At 35.0% G+C, this 23,096-nt stretch overlaps 1 protein-coding gene across 2 annotated transcripts in view; it reads right to left on the reverse strand.

Annotated features, from left to right (window-relative positions):
• The window catches only part of LRR (Leucine-rich repeat), a 94,801-nt gene that overhangs the window by 31,564 nt on the left and 40,141 nt on the right, over positions 1-23,096 (reverse strand). For both annotated transcript variants that reach the window (XM_046609571.2, XM_046609570.2), the window contains exons 13-16: positions 15,401-15,528; positions 14,930-15,248; positions 14,742-14,855; positions 12,023-12,228 (exon numbers count right to left, since the gene is read on the reverse strand). In XM_046609571.2, coding sequence (XP_046465527.1) covers positions 12,023-12,228; positions 14,742-14,855; positions 14,930-15,248; positions 15,401-15,528 — 767 coding nt within the window. The remainder of the gene's footprint in view (positions 1-12,022; positions 12,229-14,741; positions 14,856-14,929; positions 15,249-15,400; positions 15,529-23,096) is intronic.

A 23,096-nucleotide genomic window follows, 5' to 3' on the forward strand; every position in this document is an offset into this window, starting at 1 on the left:
CGTTTGTAAGTACACTGAGAAAAAAAAGTTATTAAACCAAACAACTAATTTTTTTGACTTCCAGTTTCTTTGGTTCGAACAATTTCTTACTCAGAAAAACCACTTTTTAGTCGAAAGAAAAGTATCGATGCATTGATTTGAATGCTATATGCTTATGAGTTTCATATATTTCAAACAAGTACATATTTGTTTTATAGGATTAAACTGGAAATTTCGTAGCAAAAACCTCACTTGAATCAACAAACCTCATTTAATTCGCGAAAGAATAGTACTTTAATCGCTGAACACATCGGTTCGAAAGCACCGAGATATTGGAAATAATAATCCGACGCTTGCTGAAATATTAACGTTATTGCCAGATAGTATATTTGGCTCAATTTGATGTTTGTCCGACATAACACCGGCACACAAAAAAAAAAAGAAAGTTATTTGTACATCGGATGCCACCTACCTACCGGCATGTATTTCGACCCGCTGAATGCGAATTTTAACCCATTAACGCCCGAAATGACACTTTTCATATAGTAATGTTTGACCGATTGCCAACAACGCTAGGACAATAGGATTTTAATAAAAATTGGTACCCGACTATTTTCAAGGGTGCTCTTTCAGAATATCGAGGTTAGAAGCCATGAAAATTAGATTTTCTATGGAAAATTTGCAATTAAAAAAAAAAACAGCGAAATTTCCGTGCAGTTTTTTTGAAAAACTATTTATATCGAACCTTTATAATACTCAAATCAGACTCTTTTCTGCAAAAATCGTGGAATTTTTATCTGTACTTTAAAAACCTATTGGTTAGGAATTTTTTTTTTATCATTTGTTTGCAAAATGGAGGCTCGAAAAGGGTGAAATTTTACGTAAAAATCAAATAATGGTTTCTTGCTTGATTTCTCGAGCTAATTGTTATATCTTGGGTTCAACTTTGGATATAACCTTGATTCAGTGTTTGAATTTCGAAAATTATGGAAAATTAAAAATGGCGGATTCAAGATGGCGGATGAAATCATTGAAAAAACGTTATTTGACGCAAAAACTTTGTTCCTAGGGTTTTCGTGGTCGCTGATTACGAACCTGAGGTCAGTTTTGAAAAAAAATACAAAATGGCGGATTCAAAATGGCGGACAAAAAATCAAAATTACACGATCCTGCGCAAAAATTTATAATGCCTAGTTGAACAATATCTGCCAGTGAATTTTCTACAATATCAATAACAATAATAATATATCCATAATTTAAAATTTCTGAAAACTGACTTCAGATTCGTAATTAGAATCAGAGATCTCCAAACCCTAAAGAGCAAGTTTTTGTGCAGAATTATCTAATGTCTATTTTTTGTCCACCATATTTGATCAACTTTTATGAGTTTCCTATACCTAAACTCATATTTGTAATTAGAGACCCCTAAAACCCATGAGACAAAATTTTTGCGCACGATCGTGTAATTTTAATTTTTGTCCGCCATATTGAATCTGCCATTTTGTATTTTTTTCAAAACTGACCTCAGATTCGTAATCAGCCACCACGAAAACCCTAGGAACAAAGTTTTTGCGTCAAATAACGTTTTTTCAATGATTTCATCCGCCATCTTGAATCCGCCATTTTTAATTTTCCATAATTTTCGAAATTCAAACACTGAATCCAGCTTATATCCAAAGTTGAACCCAAGATATAACAATTAGCTCGAGAAATCAAGCAAGAAAACATTATTTCATTTTTACGTAACATTTCACCCTTTTCGAGCCGCTATTTTGCAAACAATTGATAAAAAAAAATTCCTAACCAATAGGTTTTTAAAGTACAGATAAAAATTCCACGATTTTTGCAGAAAAGGGTCTGATTTGAGTATTATAAAGGTTCGATATAAATAGTTTTTCAAAAAAACTGCACAGAAATTTCGCTGTTTTTTTTTTTTTTAATTGCAAATTTTCCATAGAAAATCTAATTTTCATGGCTTCTAACCTCGATATTCTGAAAGAGCACCCTTGAAAATAGTCGGGTACCAATTTTTATTAAAATCCCATTGTCCTAGCGTTGTTGGCAATCGGTCAAACATGACTATATGGAAAGTGTCATTTCGGGCGTTATTAGGTCAGTTTGGGCCGTGCAACCTCAAGTTTCGAGTAAATTATGAAAATAGCAAAATTTGAATAAATGGTCATAAAAAAATTTTGTGAATCTAAACCAAGCATAATTGTTATGTATTTTGAACCGCTGAATACAAATCTGAAGTGTATTGAGACCATAAGCAGTTTTAATCGAAAAAAAGTGTAAAAAACCTTGAAAATTGCTAAAAATGACAAAAAACTGTCATTATATTGATGAAAAAAATGTCGTAGACCCAGAGCGGAGAGGATTTTGTGTAATTTGATTTGTTCAATCCGAATTTGAAATGCATTTGGCTTATGAATCTCCCGGACTATGAAAAAATCACAAAAAACCGATAAAATAGCAAAAAATTGTAGTTAAAAACATTTAAAAAATCTATAAAACATGATTAAATACTTTTCTTGTATTTTTTCACGCATAAAATACAAGTTTAGAATCTGCAAATATGAAAAATTGTAATATCTATGAAAAATGACGTATAACTAAAATGAAGAGAACAATTTTCCCGAATTTTAAACTGTTCTTCGTTGGTATCGAACTCTTTTGTTCTCAAACGATCTACGCAGTGGATTTCTCTTCCGTTTGTTATCATCTCTTGGTGTATACGGTTTCCTACCTTATTCTTACATGCTATTTTTTACAGATTTTAAAATTTTGTCAATTTTTAAATTCTAAAATCATATTCCATCCATGAAAATACACCCAAGTCATTAAAAATCGTGTTTAATAGATTTTTTCTCATATTTATAACTGCAATTTTCCCAATTTTTTTGGCTTTTTGAGATTTTTTTAAATTCTAAAACGTTAATGGGACACAAAAACTTCAGATTCAGATTCAGTGGAATAAAATACATAAAAATCGTACTCAATCTGAATCCAAAATTTTTTTTCATCTCGATAGTTTCGGTTTTTCATGATTTTATGCAATTTTTTCAAAATTTGAGGGCTCAACGGGCTAATTAACGTTCAGATTTAGATTCAGTGAATTGAAATACATGAAAATCATACTTGATCCGAGTCCACAAAAATTTTTTCATCGCTGTGATTGCAGTTTTTCGTAATTTTTTGCCTTTTTTGCATTTTACTCAACTCTGGAGGGTGACCGGGCCAAACGGACTTCAAATTCGGATTCAGCGGGTCGAATTACATGTCCGTAGGTGGGTCCGGTCAAATGTACAAGCAACTTTTTTTTTTGTGTGCATAATCAATGATAATTATGATCAAAGAAATGTGTAATGTGTTGAAACAAAAATTTGTTTCACAAGACAGGTTTTGATATTAATTTAATCAAATTATTTTGTTCATCATATTATACATATAGCTACTTCAAACAAAAAAAAAAAAACATGTCTGCAGTTCACACATGGTAAAGGTGAAACCTTCAGAAACTAAACTGCGAGAGAATGATGAGAATGCAGTATCAGGGGTGGAATAATTATTCGTTTCATAGATCGTCGTTTCATCGAGTTTCATCGAGTTTCAAATCACTCCCGTGCTGAAGAAGTTTTCACCAACGGCGCTAAAGAAGTTTTCACTTCAAAAAATTCCATCCAAGTAAATGAGGGTATGTTTGAGTGGAACCAAGAGAGAGTTCTTGAGTTGCTATACGAGTATGTACCACATTTAATTCAAGTTATTGACCAACGGAATGAAATATAATTTTTCTCAGTTTTAAACAATCATGTGCAATTGAAAATTGCAAACATACATTTGAAGTTAATGTCAGAACTTTCGATACCATTGCATACGCGCTTATTATAAATGAATCATTGTTTCTACGAAATGAACATTATTTCACTGAAATAAAATTTCTTAAGTGAAAACTTCTTTAACGCCGTTTGTGAAAACTTCTTCGGCACGGGAGTAATTTGAAACTCGAAGAAACGAAATGAAACGACTATTGATGTAACAGAAATATCGATGTAACGAAAGGGCAAAACTTAACCTAATTAGCGCGGTAGTGATTTGAAACTCGATGAATCGAAATGAAACGACTATCGCAGAAACAAATACTTATTCCACTCCTGATACTGCATTCTCCTCATTTTCTCGCAGTTTAGTTTCTGAAGGTTTCACCTCTACCACGTGTGAACTGCACATATGTTGTTTTTTTTTCGATGATTCGGTAATCTTCTGATTTTTTGATCTGCATGTTTCACGTTTTTCAACCGAAATGACAATTTATTTGAAGTAGTACAAATTTTGGTCACTAGACGGCAAGCTTTCCCGCTTGAAAAGTAGCTTCAAAGATGTTTATATACTCGAATGCTTCCCTTTACCTTAATCCAGATTCATACGAATCTGCCAACTGTATGATACGCGATATGTTGAATTATGGTTGTGATCGAACCATGTGTTCCAATAACTAATTTGAATTGAAGCTACTACACTTGTTTGGTGACAGTCAATTATAATAGCATATTGTATGGCAAAAAATTCAAAAAAACAAAAAAAAATATGTAACCCAGCAATATTTAAACTACATTTGTATATTCTTGAGCAGTACGTTACATGTTCGCAGAACTGGTATAATACTCAGATACTAAAGGAATCATTGAATTATTTAAATACATTTTTTATTCAAATACGGGGTTTAGTCGTTGTGATTTCAGTTTTCTCTGCACAATGCCATATCTTCTTTGATCCGAAGAATTATTCCATTGGTCCTTGTAAACATTATTTGAGTGAAGGGACAATTCGTTTGACATGAAGCATGCAGCGTTTGGATGAAACTATCATACCAGAAGAGCAACGCAATGAGTTATGCCACTCAATCTCTAGTAAATTCATTTAAATTATTTTTTATTGGTCCTAAATACAGATTTTTATAATTGAAAACTACATCAATCGTCGTTTTGAATAAATGAGCTCTCAGGACTATGCAAACGCCCGGACTATTTGGATCAATTATTATTAAAACCAACAACTTTTTTTTCACAGTGCAGTACATATTAACGTAGAATGATAAAAAGAGTCCCAGCCACAGAAATTGATTATTGAAGTGTAGATATTGTAAATGTTGTATACTTTTAAAACTATAAGTATTGTAAAAATTGTGAACACTGTCAAAATGCTGTTGAAACTGCAAATAATGTTAACGCTGTGAAAATGATACTGAATGTAAATCAAGTTGACATTTGTAACATATTTTTATGAGTTTCATGTATTTTATATTACCCAATCGGGATATCACTACAAAAAAAAAAGAATCTAAACTATGAACCTGTCACACTAGTATTTTCATATTCAGTGTAAACACTACGATATAAGAAGACTGGTTGTGCATTTCTAATTTTCGTCACACTGGGTATTTTCATACTCAGTGTAAACACTGAGATATAAGAAGACTGGTTGTGCATTTCTGATTTTCGTGCTTCATAAAAAGACATTTGATATATACGGGTGATTCACAGAAAGATGTAATGTATTCATTTATTTTGAGATAGTTAGATTTTAGGCCGAGAATAGGTACAACTCTCAATACTATCTATATGCACTAAGCATGGAATTTTGAAAACCTATTGAATTCACAAAAAATCTTTATCATTCCAAAGTTTAAGTACTTTTTTTTATTTGAAAATGCGAAAAAATCAGGATTTTGCATGGGACATAAAAAAATAAAATATAATATTTAAAAAAAAGGAAAAAAAAAGGGTGACACTATAGTTGCTTCTGTAACTGAAAGGGTGAAGACATGGATCATTGAGCAAAGCTTGCTAAAGACAGTCAGCTAAATGGGGCTTTTTGCAGCAAGGAAAGGCACAAGGTGGGCAACTTTGGTACGGAAATTTCTTTCTGCCATCAATACCCAATTAACATTGAAGTCCCATAAGCGAATCACACAATGTAAGGCACTACTGTTACCGCCGCACGTTTTCACTTGCTTCAAAAAAATACTTGCTATCTTTAACAATCTTCGGTTAATGATTATATGTCAGGAAAAATCTGTGGTGGAATTATTTTGTATTTGCGCTTCTTTGAACTATACCAAGTTATTCTTTATTTTTCTCTATCAATGTTGGACAATTTTCTATCCAACTCTATAAAATTCGAACTTATTCGAAAACTCTAAAAAAGTTTAGTGCCTCTGATTATTTCTCATTAGATCTGCGTTGATTCTGATCAGTTTTACTCGATTGGACCAGTTTTGAGATTTAATATAGATTGTGTGGAACGTGTTCAGCTATTGGCGTTGCATGCGCGAAAATTTCGAGAAAATATGAACTTTTTTTTAATAATCACAATTTTTTCCAAAATATCTGAAATATTTTCATTATTCGAACCAATGCTTGTCACTTGGTTACTAAATATTCATGTATACGAACTGTTGTTGTCGTATCTAAGATTTTACTGATTTCAGCTGCTATCACACATTAAAAATCGAGACTGTATCAGCGCTTGCTCTAGCGAGATATAGCCACGAAGGAAGAAGAAGAATAAAAGACTGATCGTCTTTGAAACATCATTTAAATCAGGAGTTACATAAGAGTTACATCAAGAGAAAAAACAACTCAAAAAATTTTCAGCACTGTTATTTGCACCAAACTCCAGAGAAAAGCCCGACACAGCCCACGCTTGCGTTTCTCGTGTTCCCTATTTTTTTTTAGCGCTTTTGGACACAAAATAGGTTTTTGGAACTAATTTTCGTGGTGCACGGTGGATAAACGCATGCCGGTAACCGATCATACTCTGGCGTATTTAGTATCACGGAGGCAGTGGATGTTTGTAATTCATTCGGCCTCGATTACTGATCTCCGTAAGTGTTTCGTATCACTCGCTGCTTTCCTGATGTTAAAATTAGTTTCAAGAAATAAAAAAAAAAAATATGACCGACTTCAAAAAAATGATTCAATATAGGAGGTATATCTTTGCACTAAACATAATCAAACAATTTTTTTATTTCTGACTCAACCGAAATGTTCACTTTTTTAACTGGAAAAACAGGACCAAAATAGCATATGATTCCATCTAATATTTTTTTCCCATAAATTATTATCTGCATTTTTCTGGGTTTCTTTTTTCTTGTTCAATTTTAAAGTATTCCATTCTGTATTATTAACCACTTTCGATAATATTATAGTTTTAGACTAATAAAATTATGACGTTCACACATAAAAGAAATAATTATGATGATTTCCTATACAACAAATGCTGTTATCCGTTTGCATTTCTCACAATTTATTTTATCATTGGTAATCTCTGTTCTGAATTCTGTACGAAATATTGCCAAAAATATCGAGTCCCACTTTTCAAGTCAATAATGTCACCAGAGTTCAGTCGGAAATAAAATTCTATAAAGACTTGGGAATAAAAGTCGATTATTCCCTCGGTACGTAATGTAATATTTTCCTTACAATTTGATGAATCAATTCAATTTTTTGGATTCGGTTCCAAGGCATATCTGTGATTCGGGATAAATGGATGCGGATTTGTTCAATTGCGCTAATGTCCGATAATAGGCGAACATCTTGCAGGTACGTGTTAGGAGTATTGGGATTATCACTTTTCAATGCATCATCTGGTGGAAAATAATCAAACTAATGCAACCAGGCTGACAGCTGATCATTGACCGTAGTTTTTCGTGTTTGGGTAGCAAAAAAGGTATATTATGTTTAATTAATTTATGTAACATAAGTAATTTGAAACCCTAAGAATTATGATTTGACTCTATTCGAATTAAAAACTTAGTTTACGTGGTGATAAAATCGCGCCGACAAAAAGGTTCTGACGTGATGAAGACATTTTCCAATAGGAGACGGCGCTCTCACGATTGAAATTGCAACGTCTAACGTATAAACATGAGTGGTAAACTTTTTAAGCTGCACAAGTCTTTTGCATGAAATCTTCCAATTTGCGGAACAGGGGTTTATAAAACATTATTGTAAAGTCATTATCCTGTACATTAGATTGCCTGGAGTTTATTTATAAATCATAGGGGTTTTCAACAATTATAATTATTTAGTACAACTAGTGTTACATCATCGCGCGCCATAGCGGTCGTAACCGGGGTTCTTTTTTCATATGTTTAGCTACTAAAAGAAAATCTTTATCATTCGTAAATAAATAATTTTTTGATTCCTCATTAGCCGTGCATTGCTTTCCTCTACTAATAAGTTGTGAAAATCTTGTGTCAAAACGAATGCACGAATTACTTTTTTGTAACGTAAATTTTTTCGCACTTCTCTAACACGAGACATCCTGAGCAGTAATCTTCTAAGATTTCGTAACATTGACTATCGTCTACCTGTTGAGGTTGCCCTCGGAGCGCGCAGCGCTCAACGCCTTGATGATCGATATTAATTTCTTAGTTTCCTTGTACATAAATCGTCAATGATATTAATTTCTTCGTTCACTTGTACACACTTTCACACATTGACAGTCAATTCCAGAACAAAATAGCAATCCACCCGCCCGTTCAGTCAGCGCGCTAATAAAACGTCAACAATGTTTCGAGATTTCGTGATTTCGACTTCGATTGGTCATAGCTCTTAAGATCGGATTATAATTATAATTATTTATTATAATTGAAATTTGTCGCCAACTCTAAAAAGTTGATTTTGATTTATCAAATCATGAGGAAAAAATGGTTTCGTTCATCTTAGAGCAAAGGTATATTGAATAATTTTTTTGAAGCAGCTCATATCTTTCTCGATTTTCTTTTATTTAACAATACTTGATTTTTTGCCGTTTTATTTTCTCTGTTTTTCTCTACTTTGTTTTTTACTTCTCTACAATGGATGGTGGCATCATTGATGATCACCTGTTAGTACAAATCATGCAAATCAATAGATCATCGGAAACAGCGATAAAAAGCGACAAGATACACTGTTAGAAAATCCAACTAAATATAATGTCCCATCAGATCCACTTTATATTTGCGTTATTTGTTACATTTCTGTTAGTAAATATGGCACGAATTATTGTAATTTTAACACTTAAATTGTTATACCAACATTTAATTTGCACTCTGTACATTTTTTCATTTATTGCTAGTGATCCGTTAAAAAATGGTTTAATCTACCCAAAAATTTTAACGGGCCTGCTGGAACTTTTTTTTTCTACCCGTCTATGATAGGATGAAAATTTCGATTTTTCGTAACTGGCTATTAATGAACCAGTATCTTTTCGAAGATTTCATGGGACCACTAAAGGGGTACGAAATATTGCTTTCAGATAAAAAAAAAAAAAAAAAATGATTGATCTAAATCAGTGCATTCGTTAAGGAGTTGTGCGCGAACAGTCATAAAATAAAAACATACGCCACGAATTGATAAACTCCTCCTTTTGAAATCGGTACAAAAACATATTTCATGTCAGAAGGCGCTACGAATTCGGGGATACGTAAAACGCGAGCGTGGGCATTTTCAGGCTTCACTCTGTTTGCACTAATGACTGCGAACACGAATGAAAAAACATCTGTAACATACAGTGGTAATTAATCTGTACAAGTCCTAATAACACAAGCTACAATATCAACAATTTAAGGTGAGGTTTTGTAATTATAAAGTTGAAAATGTTTAAATTAAACTGAGATGTTTTTCATACGGTTCAAATTTATTTACGCTTATTTATTATTGAGATTTCCAGACAACGTTTAGACGAAATTTTACAAATGGATCTCATTAGAAGTGCGGAAGGTGAGCGATTTCCGACGAGAGTGAAGTTTGCAACGCAAGTCAAACACAATTGCTGCGTTCACAGAAATACAAGTGTGAAGTTGGCGGCATAAGCAGATACCCGTGTGAACACAGCATGAAAGCAAGAGCGATCAGTGTAATCATACCAGTTAGATATCGCCCATCCGCATGTGCGTGACACGTGGTATTTTTTGCAACACCGATGAAGGAAAGTTTCATTTGAGAAGCACCGAATGTGCCACTGACAATGCGTAAAATCGGGGAAAGGTAATTTACGCTGACTGACACAGTTTGTAAAATTGAGTTATGCGTATGTCCCAAAGAAAACTGTAGTGTGGAAAATCGAGTATTTTGAAATGTTGCAGTTCACGTACGCTCCACAAACTTTGATAATAGAATTTTCCAAACAGGTGTTGCAAAAACATAGATATGTGTAGGTGCGGCAAGATAAATGTTGATCAATAATTTTTACATTTGCACGTTATAACTACAATTCAAATGTTTTCTCTGGATAACTCGCGGTGATCTGGTTGGTGAGCAAAAGAAGCTTAAAAACTTGGAAATGGGATAAAAATAGACCAGAGTTTGATTGTCTTGAATGTTCTAATTATAGAACATTTTTTGAAATTGTTGATATCTCAGCTTGTATTATTCGAATTTGCTAATATTCATTTCTATCACGTTGTGGGAATGTTGTTTCATTCGTGCCTACCATCATTGGCTCGAATAGCATTGCTGAAGATTTTTGGAAGGTTTTTTCACTTTCTCAAACTTTTTATTCAGACGGTACGGCTCATTCGTCCTAAACAGTTTAATCCTGATTATATTGACCACATTTGTCAAATATAAGGTTATCAAAGATACAATTTTGTTTTGAATGAAAAATCAAACAGTAACATTCTCCTGAAGTAAAGCAAACATAAATTATAGTCGAACGATTTTGAGTTTACACGATAATCCTTAACTGCAATTAAATAACCAAGACAATATTGTAGCATATAAAGTTATTTAATTGAATTGAAGAGGACTGAAAGAAACAATTTGATTCGTACCGAATTAAAAATTTTTTTTTTGAAGTCCACACGATCCCACGTATGAAGAGTTGGATAATTTAACAATTGTCCACTCCTCGTAGTATTTGACGTGTAAAACGCCGAGTGTTTTATGGTTAGATGAGATTCCATAAACGATCGATTATGAATTACCTATAATATGTGTGCATATTCCAGCAGGTATTGAAAAATTTTGTACACAATCTCACCGACCGTTGTATAAAACTGTGTGCAAAATCCTTTTATAATCACCAAAATTCTAGAAATGATGTAAATGTTAGTGTAGAACACTTTTATAAAATGAATAGGAAATATTGTGTAAATATACAACTGATATTGTCGACAGCAATGTACAAATCAGACAGTAAAGAAGTAGCTTCTGATAATGGTTATCGATTTCATATCTGAAAAAATAATTGACACAGACCGCAGCTTTGTTAGGTAGAATTCTGATGTGATAAGCAAAGAAAACAATTAATCTAATCTCGACAAAGTCAACGTTTGGACAAGCTGCTATTCCGATGAACATAATATTCTCTCGGCAGACGTATCACCGACAAGTTATTTTCACACGAATTTCATTAATTTTAGTACAAGATTGGCCAACATTGAGTACTCATCAAATTATTTTATTTATTATTATGTTTGCAACCTATCACGACTTTTCCAAAAATGCAGGAGAAAAAATTTCCAAGTCATTGTTAAGAGTTCAGACCTTGATTTGCGATCTAATTTGCGTTGAAATTGGAACAAATTTTGTCAGGAATTGAATTTCACTTTTCAATAACTCATTTTATTCAACAAATAGCAATACTGAATTAATTACACAGGGTATAACAAAATTGGCAGATTTCGAGGGCAGCATTGAGTTCGGCTTGGAAGGCAGAACCCGAATAACGCAAAAAAAAAAACATAAACAAACTTCAAAGCTCCATTTCCTTACAAATGCATATTATTGGGACAATGAAGAGTTATCTTAAAATATTTTCGGGAAATTTGATGTCTATTTTAAACTAAAATGTTGGAGTATTAAGGTGGTGTAACTTTATCGTAACAAAGTAGCCCTCAAAATATATTGTCACGTAAAATAGGTGAAGGAGGGTAAGCTTGAGCTACATAATGTAATCAGTTTTTCCGTGGTAACAAAAAATAGCACAGCATTAACTAAATATTGGAAGAGACATCTAAATTTAGTTTGAATGAGAAAATAAACTGTGAACTTACTTGACTTTATTAATGATGTCAGTCCCAGCTTGTTCCAATATAGAAGTGTAAATGAAATCAGTGCTAATTTGATTTTTCTCTCTGCAGCTGCTTCTCAGATCATATTCAACAGAAATTGGTTCACTTTCATCGCCTCTGATGACTGTCTGGTTTAAAACCGTTGGACACTGTTCGATGGCACACTTCAGCATACTATCCAAGGAATCCTGTAAAATACATTGAGTACTGAAATATTGAATTACACAAAGAACAGAAAAGAGAAAAACAATGGTTAATACATCTCCAGCAGTTTGATTTGAGCTAATGATTGTGAACACTAATAAAATAGCATCCTTGCTATGTAAGAAAAATTATTCTAAGCAAATTTAGATAACACAAGCTAGAATATCGACAATTTGAGGAACGATTTTAGAATTGGAACTTTCAAGATTATCAAGCTCTGGTCTTTTTATCCCGAACTGATATTGTTGGTTCCATTTTACTCGCTGATCAGACCCCCCACAAATTGTCTGAAAGACACATCAGAAATCTCACATCATAATACAGTTATAAAGTCTGAATATCATTCTGGTGAGAATAACGAATTCAAAACAGCGATGCATCGCGATAAAGTTTTATGAAACTGAATCGTACCCATGATACATTTTTTCGCAAGTTTTTCCGTATATAAACAGATAGAGGAAGTTATACCTATAAGTTATAAAAGTCACGGTAAACTTAGACAGAGCATTGCTCTTTCATTGTAGAATTCGGAAATCTCATTGATATCCAGCAGCTTTCAAAATTTTTTAAAAATTTTCACCATATGTTATCATTTTCGCGATACCCAGATTTTGGATCAATAAAGTGGGTGACCTAGAGACCTTCCATCGTTTTAATGAAAGATTTAGGCTAGTGAAAGGAAAATAGGATTTATAATGGTTTTGCAAATAATGAACACTCGGCTGGAAGTTTTCTCATTGTTACTTTGCGTGGCCGCCACAACACGAAATGGCGCTTGCAGTTGGGACATTTTATGCCTAGAGTGTAACGTATCAATAGAGCCACTCACGGACTGTAAAAGAAATATATTTCTCAGAATCTCAGTTCCTCTACTCTGACTACAATAGCTCGTTCTCAAAAATTAATTCTCGACTCTCTCAATAGTACCCCGCAAAAAAGTGTAACTTTCGTAGATTTGTGTTCGAATTACGTACATACTACTGAATCACTGAAGCAAGTATGTATGTAAATTTAAATAAAATGAGGAAGAATTTTATAAATTAATTTATTTATTCTGATTATAAAGCAATTTCCACCGTTTTTATGAGACTTTTTTAACGAGTATTTGAATTTCCCGCGAGATTTGACAAATTGACTATAAGCAACATGGCTGCCTGATGGCTTCAATTAATCACAAGAAAATAACACGGCACGCAGCATCCAGTTAATATAGCGATTAGTGGTACAAAATCGTGGGCATTACTAGGCATGCTAAGCAACCTACGTAACAGACGCTCGACTGATCACCGTTTCTACCCAATATTATTTTGAATCGTAATTTTCTTTTCTTGGACTGAATATTGTATGAAAAAAGCTTTGCGACGACTATTTCACTCCTCATTATTTAAAGAATGGTGGAAAGTCTTCCGGTGACGGACCTTATTACTCTGAAAATTCGGGAATAGCAATGTCCTGCCAAAATTTGAACACATTCCATTCATTAATTTATTAGTAATGACGAAAAATAAGAATCTGCTGATTCAGTCGATAAAAATAGACCATCAAATACGCATAATTTCAATTCATGAGCCATACATGCGAACCATCCCTGATTGCAGCTGTTTGATTAATATACTCGATACAAATATATTCAATATAATCGTATATTCCGTTACAAGCATGGGAAATGGGTAATTTCCGATGAGTGTAAAGTTTGGAGCGTGAGCTCCAATCGCATGAGTGCTAATGCGAAAGCAGTATGATCCAAGGCGAGCGCTGCCATCAGAAAATTAGATGTTGCCCATCCGCACGTGTGACACACACAATTTTTTCCAACACGTTTGAAGGAAAGTTTGATTTGAGAAGCAACGAAAGTGCCACTGACGGCGCTTAAAATCGGGATTAGCCAACTTACACTCAATGACACAATGCGTAAAATTGAATTATTTGAAAGTGCGCATTGCCCAAAATTGTTTTACCGCGTTGCTCGGAAATGTAGCGCTTGACACACGCTCCACAGGCTTCGAAAATCGAACGTTTCAAGGAGGTGTGGAGAAAATATTTTTATCCATCCTAGAAATAATTATTTGTCCAAATTAAATATGTTTCATGGCGATCTCTAGACATCTCTGTGATGAACAAAAGAAGTCCAAAAAAACGTCAGAACCGCAGCAAAAACTCAAGAATTCATTCATTATGAACGTTCTAATTACAAAACTTTTGCTCAAATTGTTAACATCTTACCCTGTTTCATTCGAATTAGCTCTGAAGCATTTCTATTACCTACATAGCAGGGATAATTTTAATTCGTGTTCAATATCAGAGACACAAACGACAGTGCTGGAGGTTGGTCAAACGATTTTCCATATTGTCCTTACTTCTGATTCCTATTGAACTATATGTAGCCCATTTTTCTTTAATACAATCGCAGAAAAATAATAATGCATTTCGACTCTAAACATCACAAAAAGAGGTTATTTATGGTGTCAAAGAATCACCCAAGCTCGAAATTCCATACCTGTAGATATCCAGTGACAACTCTGTGGATCTCGTCTGCTGTTTCTTTCAATTTGATTTCAATCGGACTACTATCGTCTCTCCTTGTAACAACCTCGTGTAACCTCGGTAAAAGCTGAAATGAGTATGAAATTTACAATTAGCGACGATCACGATTTTGATACGGACAGAGGAAAAGTTTTAGCGTACCTGTTTAGAATTATCAGCATCCTGTATCAAGCCAGTGGCGTAATTTATATCGTTATTGGCATCACAGCTCTCAGCGGCCAAAGTTTTTATCGTATCTTGCGTTTGCACGACGAGTCTATCTACCATTTGTTGCGTAGAACTCAATAAGAATCCCTGTTGAAGTCGGAACGCTTGTCCATGACTGTATTTGTTCGGCGATACATTTCTTTGCAACAAGTCTTGGATTTTTTTCATAAGCAGTTCAGTTTTTTCCGCAGACATTTTCATGCAAGGTTGCGCGTCAAAGATTGGAAACGGCATATGCCTGACGCTGTAGTTGCTATTGGACGAAGATTTGGTTGATTTTAGTTTTGTCAACAAATTCTGAGAATAATTTAACGGTAAGAAACAATAAAGGGAATGTTTTATCATCGAACGAAAGTAAAGAGTCGTCGTGCCTCGAATAAAAACATATTAGAACATTCAACTTACTTTTCTAATGCATATGCAATATCACTGTATCCTTGAATCGTTATGTTGTTCCTATCATAAATGATATTCTTCAAATGATTGTTTATTTGCAATGCTTTTGCTAAAAGACGAGCACCGGCATCACCAATCTAAAAATACCAAATAATCGTTGATTGAAGAACAGCAAATTTGTCTGTGGCAGTCCATGCTAGTCTTCTGTTTTATTCTTGATTTTTGTTATGTCGGTATCATGCGAGGGATCGAATATTTTTAAATTAAATTACGCCGCACTCATTGTCAGAGCAATGTTTCGAAATTTCTGTAGATGATTGAGAATATTTTGAGCCCAGCTGCTGTTAAAGAAACCATTTAAATTAGAACGTTACAGCAAACGACTTAAAATACACTGGCCATAGAAATTAACGGGCCACTTAATTTTCCCTCGAAAAACCTACAAATAATAGTGGCACAACTTTGCAAAAAATTCATGCATCAAAACTGTAAGGCATTTTGAAACTTGAAGCATCAGCATCAAAATGTTTTTTCAAATTTGGTGTTGATTAGTTTTTTTTTTAAATTATGCCACTTCGAATCGACATTTCTGAAATTTGCAAAATGAATGTAGAGTTTAAGTGCTGCATGAAGTACAGCCATTTTTTTTATCGATCTCTGATATAGCCGTTTTGGAATGGAAAGTGTACTTTTTAAAAAAAATTTCACAGAGAATAGCCGAGTGAGCATGCCAAAAGTGCCCTTTCTCGAAACAGATTCTGCGGGTGAATATCAGTTTTCTGTTGGTAAATGACTGACCTTTACCAAATTTTAGCCTTCTAACTCCATTTTGCTCCAAGCTATCGCAAAAAACGTGATTTTCAGTTTTCCTGTATAACTCCGCTATTTCTACTCAGAAAATTCTGCAAAATATCACAGATTTGGCAAACGTATATGGCCATATCAAGGATTTTTTAAAGATTTTTCGGTAGCAATCTTGACCTTACACAAGTTTTTAAACATTTGGATCACTGGTTTCCGGTGGGTTTTAAAAAGTGACCACCTTCTTTTTTCTACAGTATGAACATCTGCTTTTAGGTGATTTTTTGTAATTTTTCCAGATTTTTACAAATGGTGCGTCATTCTCCAAAAACTCAAAAACTGACATTTTTCACTATTTTATGGGGACCTCAATATAAGGACATACCGGATATGCCAGTCTAAAGTGCCCTTACGCCAAACCACTTGCAGACTATATTTCGTTCCGAAGCAAGTGAAACACATATTTCCGCATGTATTTTGATCACCTACTTCTTTGAGAATTCTTATGAACCCATATCTCAATCGTTAATATGCGAAAAATATATGAAACATTTTTTTTCCGTTGACAAAAGTAATAAGGCCAGCAGAAATTCTATCGAAAATGTTCATCAGCGACAATGTAGTAGTTAGTATAAATGAATGTAGCGATGAAGATTAAAAAGTATAAGTTGGCACTTTCTGCGGATTGATTGTTTAAAGTAAGTCAGTAATATGTTATATTTCTATTGTAATTTGTGCTAAAATAAATGATAATCCAAATAAAAAAATTGAAAAATCAACGAAAGAAAAAAGTTTGTCACATTTTTCCCACATTAACGATTGAGCCTCTAAACAATTATCAAAGAAGCAGGTGATCAAAATACATGCGAAAATATGTGTTTCACTTGCTTCGGAACGAAATATAGTCTGTGAATCATTTGGTGAAAGGGCACTTTTGACTGGCCTATCCAGCTATGCCCTTATCTTGAGGTCGTGCCCGTAAATGATGAAAAATGTGTGTTGTTGATTTTTTTTGAGAATGATGCGCCGTTTTTAAAAGTCTGGAAGAATTACGAAAAATCACCTGAAAGCAGATGTTCATACTGTAAAAAAAGAAGATGGTCACTTTTAAAAATCCACCGGAAACCAGTGATCGAAGTGTTCAAAAATTTTTATAAGGTTAAAGGTGTTATCGAAAAATCTGAAAAAATCCTCGATATGTACACTTACGTCTGCTGAATCTCTGATTTTTTACCAAATTTTCTCAGTAGAAACAGCGGAGTTATGGCAAAAAAATTGAAGTCCCGTTTTTTGCGATAACTTCGAGCAAAATGGAGTTAAAAAACTAAAATTAGGTATAGGTCAGTCATTTACCAAGAGAAAACTGTTAGTCACCCGCAGAATCCGTTTCGAGAAAGGGTACTTTTGGCATGCTTACTCGGCTATATCTTTTCCTATACGATTTTATTTATTTTTTTTTTTTTTTGAGTTACTGACGATTAACCGAAAAAGTGTTGCAAAACCTTTGATTAAATGTCACAGATAGACAGACCGTTACTGAAGGGTTTTAGAAAAAGTTTCAAACCACGAATCTGGTCTTTTCAACCACATACCCGAACATCAAACCCAACCATTTTTGCAGGGCTATCTTTAATAAAATAAGAATCATTTTCACACAATTCGTATATAAAATCAAACTCGCATTTTGTTTCGAACTGAAAACAAGAAAGCCGCAGGGGTAAGGCGTTCATGAATATTACTGTACACACAGGGGTAGTGATTCTGAAACAGCTAATTTTTTTTCGTTCCATTTGCCCGCAAATTCGGCATTACGCGTCTGTTTTCAGACCGGATAAGGTTTGTTTTTAAGGGCCAGCTCAGAAACCTTATCCGGTCTGAAAACAGACGCGTAATGCCGAATTTGCGGGCAAATGGAATGAAAAATAGAATACGCGGCTCGTGCCGTAAAGAGGTCGAGCAGGACTTGGGTTTTACCGGTAAAATCGCATGCCCTGCAACGACCTCTCGAAACGAAATGCTTTCTTTGTCTCGAAACTAGTATCACAAGTGGGACGACAATGCACGATCCAGGAGCATATGGTCTAAGGTTCATCGTTTTCAATCCGAAAATTGTCTAACAACTTGACAGGCTTACAAGCATTATAAAGAAAGTTTTATGGCTGTAAAGTCGTTAAGAAGTTTATTTATTCGACTACTAAGAGCTCCGCCCTTATACATATTGCCATTCAATCCCCCTTTGGCACTTCACCATCACTCTCTTGTGCAGGTGTTTTCGTTTTGAATATGCAATATACTGGATAATTTGAAAAACTCCAAGATACAAAATGGCCATCTTGTGAAATTTAAAAACACATTCGGTTCATCATGTACGACCACGTCAAGTCGAAGGTTTACTTTACAAATTTGACACGAGTGACTTGAAGATAATTTAACTGAGAAAAAATAAGTATAGACTAAATCTCAAAAACGAGACTTGAAACCAAGATTTTCAACTTCCAACATCGTTTTTAATTGAATTTTTCACTTGAAATTCATGCATTTAGAGCGTTTCAAACTTGAACCTTGTTCGGCAAGAAACGGGAGGACCCATTATTTTTTTCCAGGAGTGTACATTCATCATTATTACGTACTTTGTCAAAGATGAATTGCAACGAAAGCGAGGGAGTATTTTCTTTTTTTGCTCCTAAGTGCCTTAAGCGTACGGTCAAAATTGGGGGGGGAATTTCTCAAATTTCCTCAATCCGAAAAAACAATACGTTATTTAGCAGGCCCTCAAATTTCTGTCACACATTTGATTTTTTTTCTCATTCAAATATTTACGGCGCTCCTCATCAAATTACGCCCCCATACGATGCTTATCTTGCTTACTGCCTTCCGCCAGTGCTGACGATAAGGTTACTGGTGAGATTTTCTTGGCCATTGTTAAATAATGAGTAAGGATAAGGGTAATCTTGGGTGTGACGGCTAGTTTCATCAAAATAATGATTTATCTCAGACGTTTTGGTCGAAGCATGGCTGGCCATCCGCAGTGTTGTAACAATATGCCTTATGACAGTACGTGTGCCTCAAACTTAATAACGATTTAGGCATGATAATAAACAAAATGAGACAAGTTTCTGGATAAGGTCCCATTTTTGGAGCATATGGTTAAATGCATGTTAGGAAACCCCACTTTACGTTTGGCTCTACTTTTCAATAGAAAATAGTAGAGTTTCCTAACATACATCTAACCACATTCTCTGACAATGGGAGTTTACTTAGAAACTTTTTGCATTTGGTCATTGTTATAAATGCTCAAGTCCTTATAACGTTTGAAGTATTAGTACTTTCATAAGGAATATTGTTACAGAACTGAGGGTGGCCGGCCATGCTCCGATCGAAGCGTTTTAAATAAATAATTATTTTGGTAAAACTGACTGTCACACCCAAGATTACCCGTTCTTACCTATAGGTTTACTATAAAGAACGTGGGAAATTTAACAGACAATTGATAATAATCGATAATGAGTGATCAGCAAGGCGGGGTAGATGTGTGGCTGACAGGCCAGATACATGTTTAAACCCATATAAATGTCTGACTGATGTAAAAAAAAATGTTGCTCATCTAAAGTCAGTGTCATTCTTGAAGGCTTGATCATTTAAATTTTCGTTCAATCCTTGGTTGACATTCACTATAAGAATTCGTGTCCCTTAGTACAGCGTCACAAGATAAACTCCTGGCATGAGTATGAAAGACCCGATTCGAGAGATCCTCTTTTTATATTACGCTATGCCATTATCGAAGGAACAAATCAAATCTTATACCAAGAGGATTCCTAGAAGGCGAACGATGCGAACGACGACACGTCGGCAGATACGCAGCGAAGTTATATATAATCTTTCGAAGGATGCACTGACAATGAAATATACCCTAACTGGTACGCGCACAAGCCTATCTCGAACGTGCAGCTCTGTCGTAACGTTGAGCTATCCCCACTCTCAATTTAGCTACCCACACACAAGTTCTTGTCTCAAATTCATCGAATGAAAAGTACGTTAGACCGAAGTGGATCATAGCAATGCGTTACAGATAATATGGAATATAAGTATTAGACGAACTGGAACTGAATTATTTCTTCAGATATTATGGTGCATCTCGTATGTATATATCTGATAAATCGTTGAGTGTTTGACTTACTTCTTGAGATTTCTGTATATTGTTGCACGCGTAGCTATCCTTCACGGTACAAGCCACTAGTCTAAGTAGAGTACATTTTTAGGTACGCTCTGATATTCGCTTCAACCGCTTTCAGCCAGCTCAACCCATTCCGATATTTGCTCAAAACGTTACACGTTCTGAGCGAGAGCGACGTGGGGACGTTAAAGCGATTGGAGTCGAGACGCGTCGGATACTTCATCTCCGGAGCTGAGGTGTCCGACGCGTCCCCACCATTCTATGATGACCCTATGGGGCTAAGTGCTTGAATGCGTTGCGATATGGATTTGAAGCGCTGTCAGCAATCAGTAGTTGCGTTATTCGTAGCATTCAGCACAGTTTGGAATATTGGAATGTTTTTCGCGTATTCAACGTTCCCAGCGTTTGGAGCGAACTCACCCTCAGTGGTTGGATGTTGAAGATGGGACCGTGCGCAACTGACACGGACTCCGCTAACGTAGGTGAACGAGCGCTGTTAAAATTGAGTTTCGTGAGATGTGTTTTAAAATTATGCGACTTCGGAAAAGTCCTCAAAACTGTGATGATAAATGCAGCATTGAATCGGATAAATTTGCACATGATTATTCTACGGTAAGTAGCATTGCTAAAGGCTTCATTAAAATGGTAAAGTTGACGGAGAACTCGATTTTTTTATGAATCCTGCATTATTTCTGTAGGTAATAGTGTGACGACCTGAACTATGTCAAAAACTGCTCTAAGAGACTCACCACTAGGATTCACAAGGTTACGGAGATGCCACACTCGATTACTGACATGTGTTAAAATGTTTGTAGCTTCGTTGGAATTGTCGAAGGCTTGATTTTTGCCCAAGTAATCGTAAGTCGAATGCAAGAATATCATACTGAAAGTAGATCACTGACACGTATGAGTTTTATTTCAATGGGTTCGAGTATGATCAGGCAAAGGATATGGTATTGTTCTAAGTTAGCGTAGGTTCCGATCGATGGTTAACAATGTCTCGGCACGTACGCTAACAAATGCTAGGCTAGCTTACAGATATTGTTACCAAGCTGCTACATAAGACACAATATTTGAATTGAATATTTGAACATTTATACTGGACTCAAATCAATGCAAATCAGGGCATAGATTTATATTGGGTAACAACCTCTGACATGTAGAAAAAATTAGAGGAGTGTTAACAAAAACAGGTTCAAAAAGAGTTCAAGAAAAGTTGTCTGTGTTGCATTAAAACTGTATCAGTACTTGCTGAGTGAATAAAAATGTCTTCAGTGCGGTGTGTGAATTTTTATTTTGCATCGCACGAAGTGGAAAAAATGCGCAAGAGTTCAGTTATTAGCGCATCGCACATTATTTCGCAGCGGTGCATTCAAAAAAACAAATTCCTCTAAAAATGACAAGCACGAAAACGGTGTTTGAATTTCGACAAACCGAAAATATTAATGAACATTTAGTAAACGTATCTCAAATAAATCCATCATTCTTTTCAAAGCTTCAAATGACTGGACACATTCGACCTAAGGCATCTTCTCAGCCTCATCATAATCGAACCCAGTGGAATAAGAAATTAACGCGTGCCACTAACCTACCTTTAGTGTATCGGACTTGCAATCGACTTACAAGAGCTTGGGCAAAAATCAGGCATTCAATAATTCCATCGAACAAGATGCATTTTGACATTGGTTAGCGATTGATTGCGGCATCTTCATAATCTCGATAAAACCAACGGAGTCTCTTGAGGCAGCTTGCGATCTAGTTCAGGCCGTGATGCCGTTTGCTGTAAAAATAATGCAGGATCCACAAAGAATAGAGTTATCAGACTACTTCATCATTATAATGAAGTCGTTTGCGATCCAACTTACTGTGAAAATATCATGTTCAAATTTATTAATTTGATGTAGCACTGCTATCACAGTTTTGATCACTTCTTCCGAAATCATATAATTTTAGTGCGTATCTTACGAAACTCAATTTTTAACAGCACAAGCTAATCTCTGTTTTCGGATTCCGTGTCGACTGGACAACTACGCGCGGTCCCATGTTTACCATCCTACCGAAAATTAAATTTAACCTCGATGGTCTATCTGCCAGCGTATCGTCTTTCGCATCGTTTTCCTTCCTAGGAATTCTCTTGGTGGTACAAGGGAAATTCCAAAGCATCGCGACCTGCCCATAACTTCGCAATTTCCAATTTCAAGATTTCTAGTAATTCCATGATTATTCATCACCGCTATCGATAATTAATGATTACGAAATTAATATAAGAAGGTCTTTGTCAGCGATTACTAGAAGACTGTTTTTCTTCCAAATATCAAATTTTGGAAAGCTCTTTTGTTTATCATGCTCCACAAAATAATGAAGGAATAAATTTAAAAATGGTGAGGGTCATGGCTAAGTTAAGTCGAGATACCTGGGAATCTCTCATATACATAAAAATCATCATTAGCAGTTAAACGATGTAGCACCAAATGGTATTAAGTATAAATAGGCCGAATCATCAAAATCACAATTTGAGAAAAGAGAAAAAAATCTATTTAAAAAATCTCCAGCAGTGTTACTGTGGGCATTAAATAAATGACCATTCAGTGTAAGGCCATGCGAGCGAGCGTCCCCCCACACGCCCATCACATCACATTCAACGCCAGCAGTGGGGGCGATTACCAACTAGCTACTTCGGAGAATTTTCTTCTCCTCAGGCCCCGCGGCAGGTCCATATATCTAGCGTCC

This window comes from Neodiprion pinetum, chromosome 2 (assembly GCF_021155775.2).
Source record: "Neodiprion pinetum isolate iyNeoPine1 chromosome 2, iyNeoPine1.2, whole genome shotgun sequence".
Classification (NCBI taxonomy): domain Eukaryota; kingdom Metazoa; phylum Arthropoda; class Insecta; order Hymenoptera; family Diprionidae; genus Neodiprion; species Neodiprion pinetum.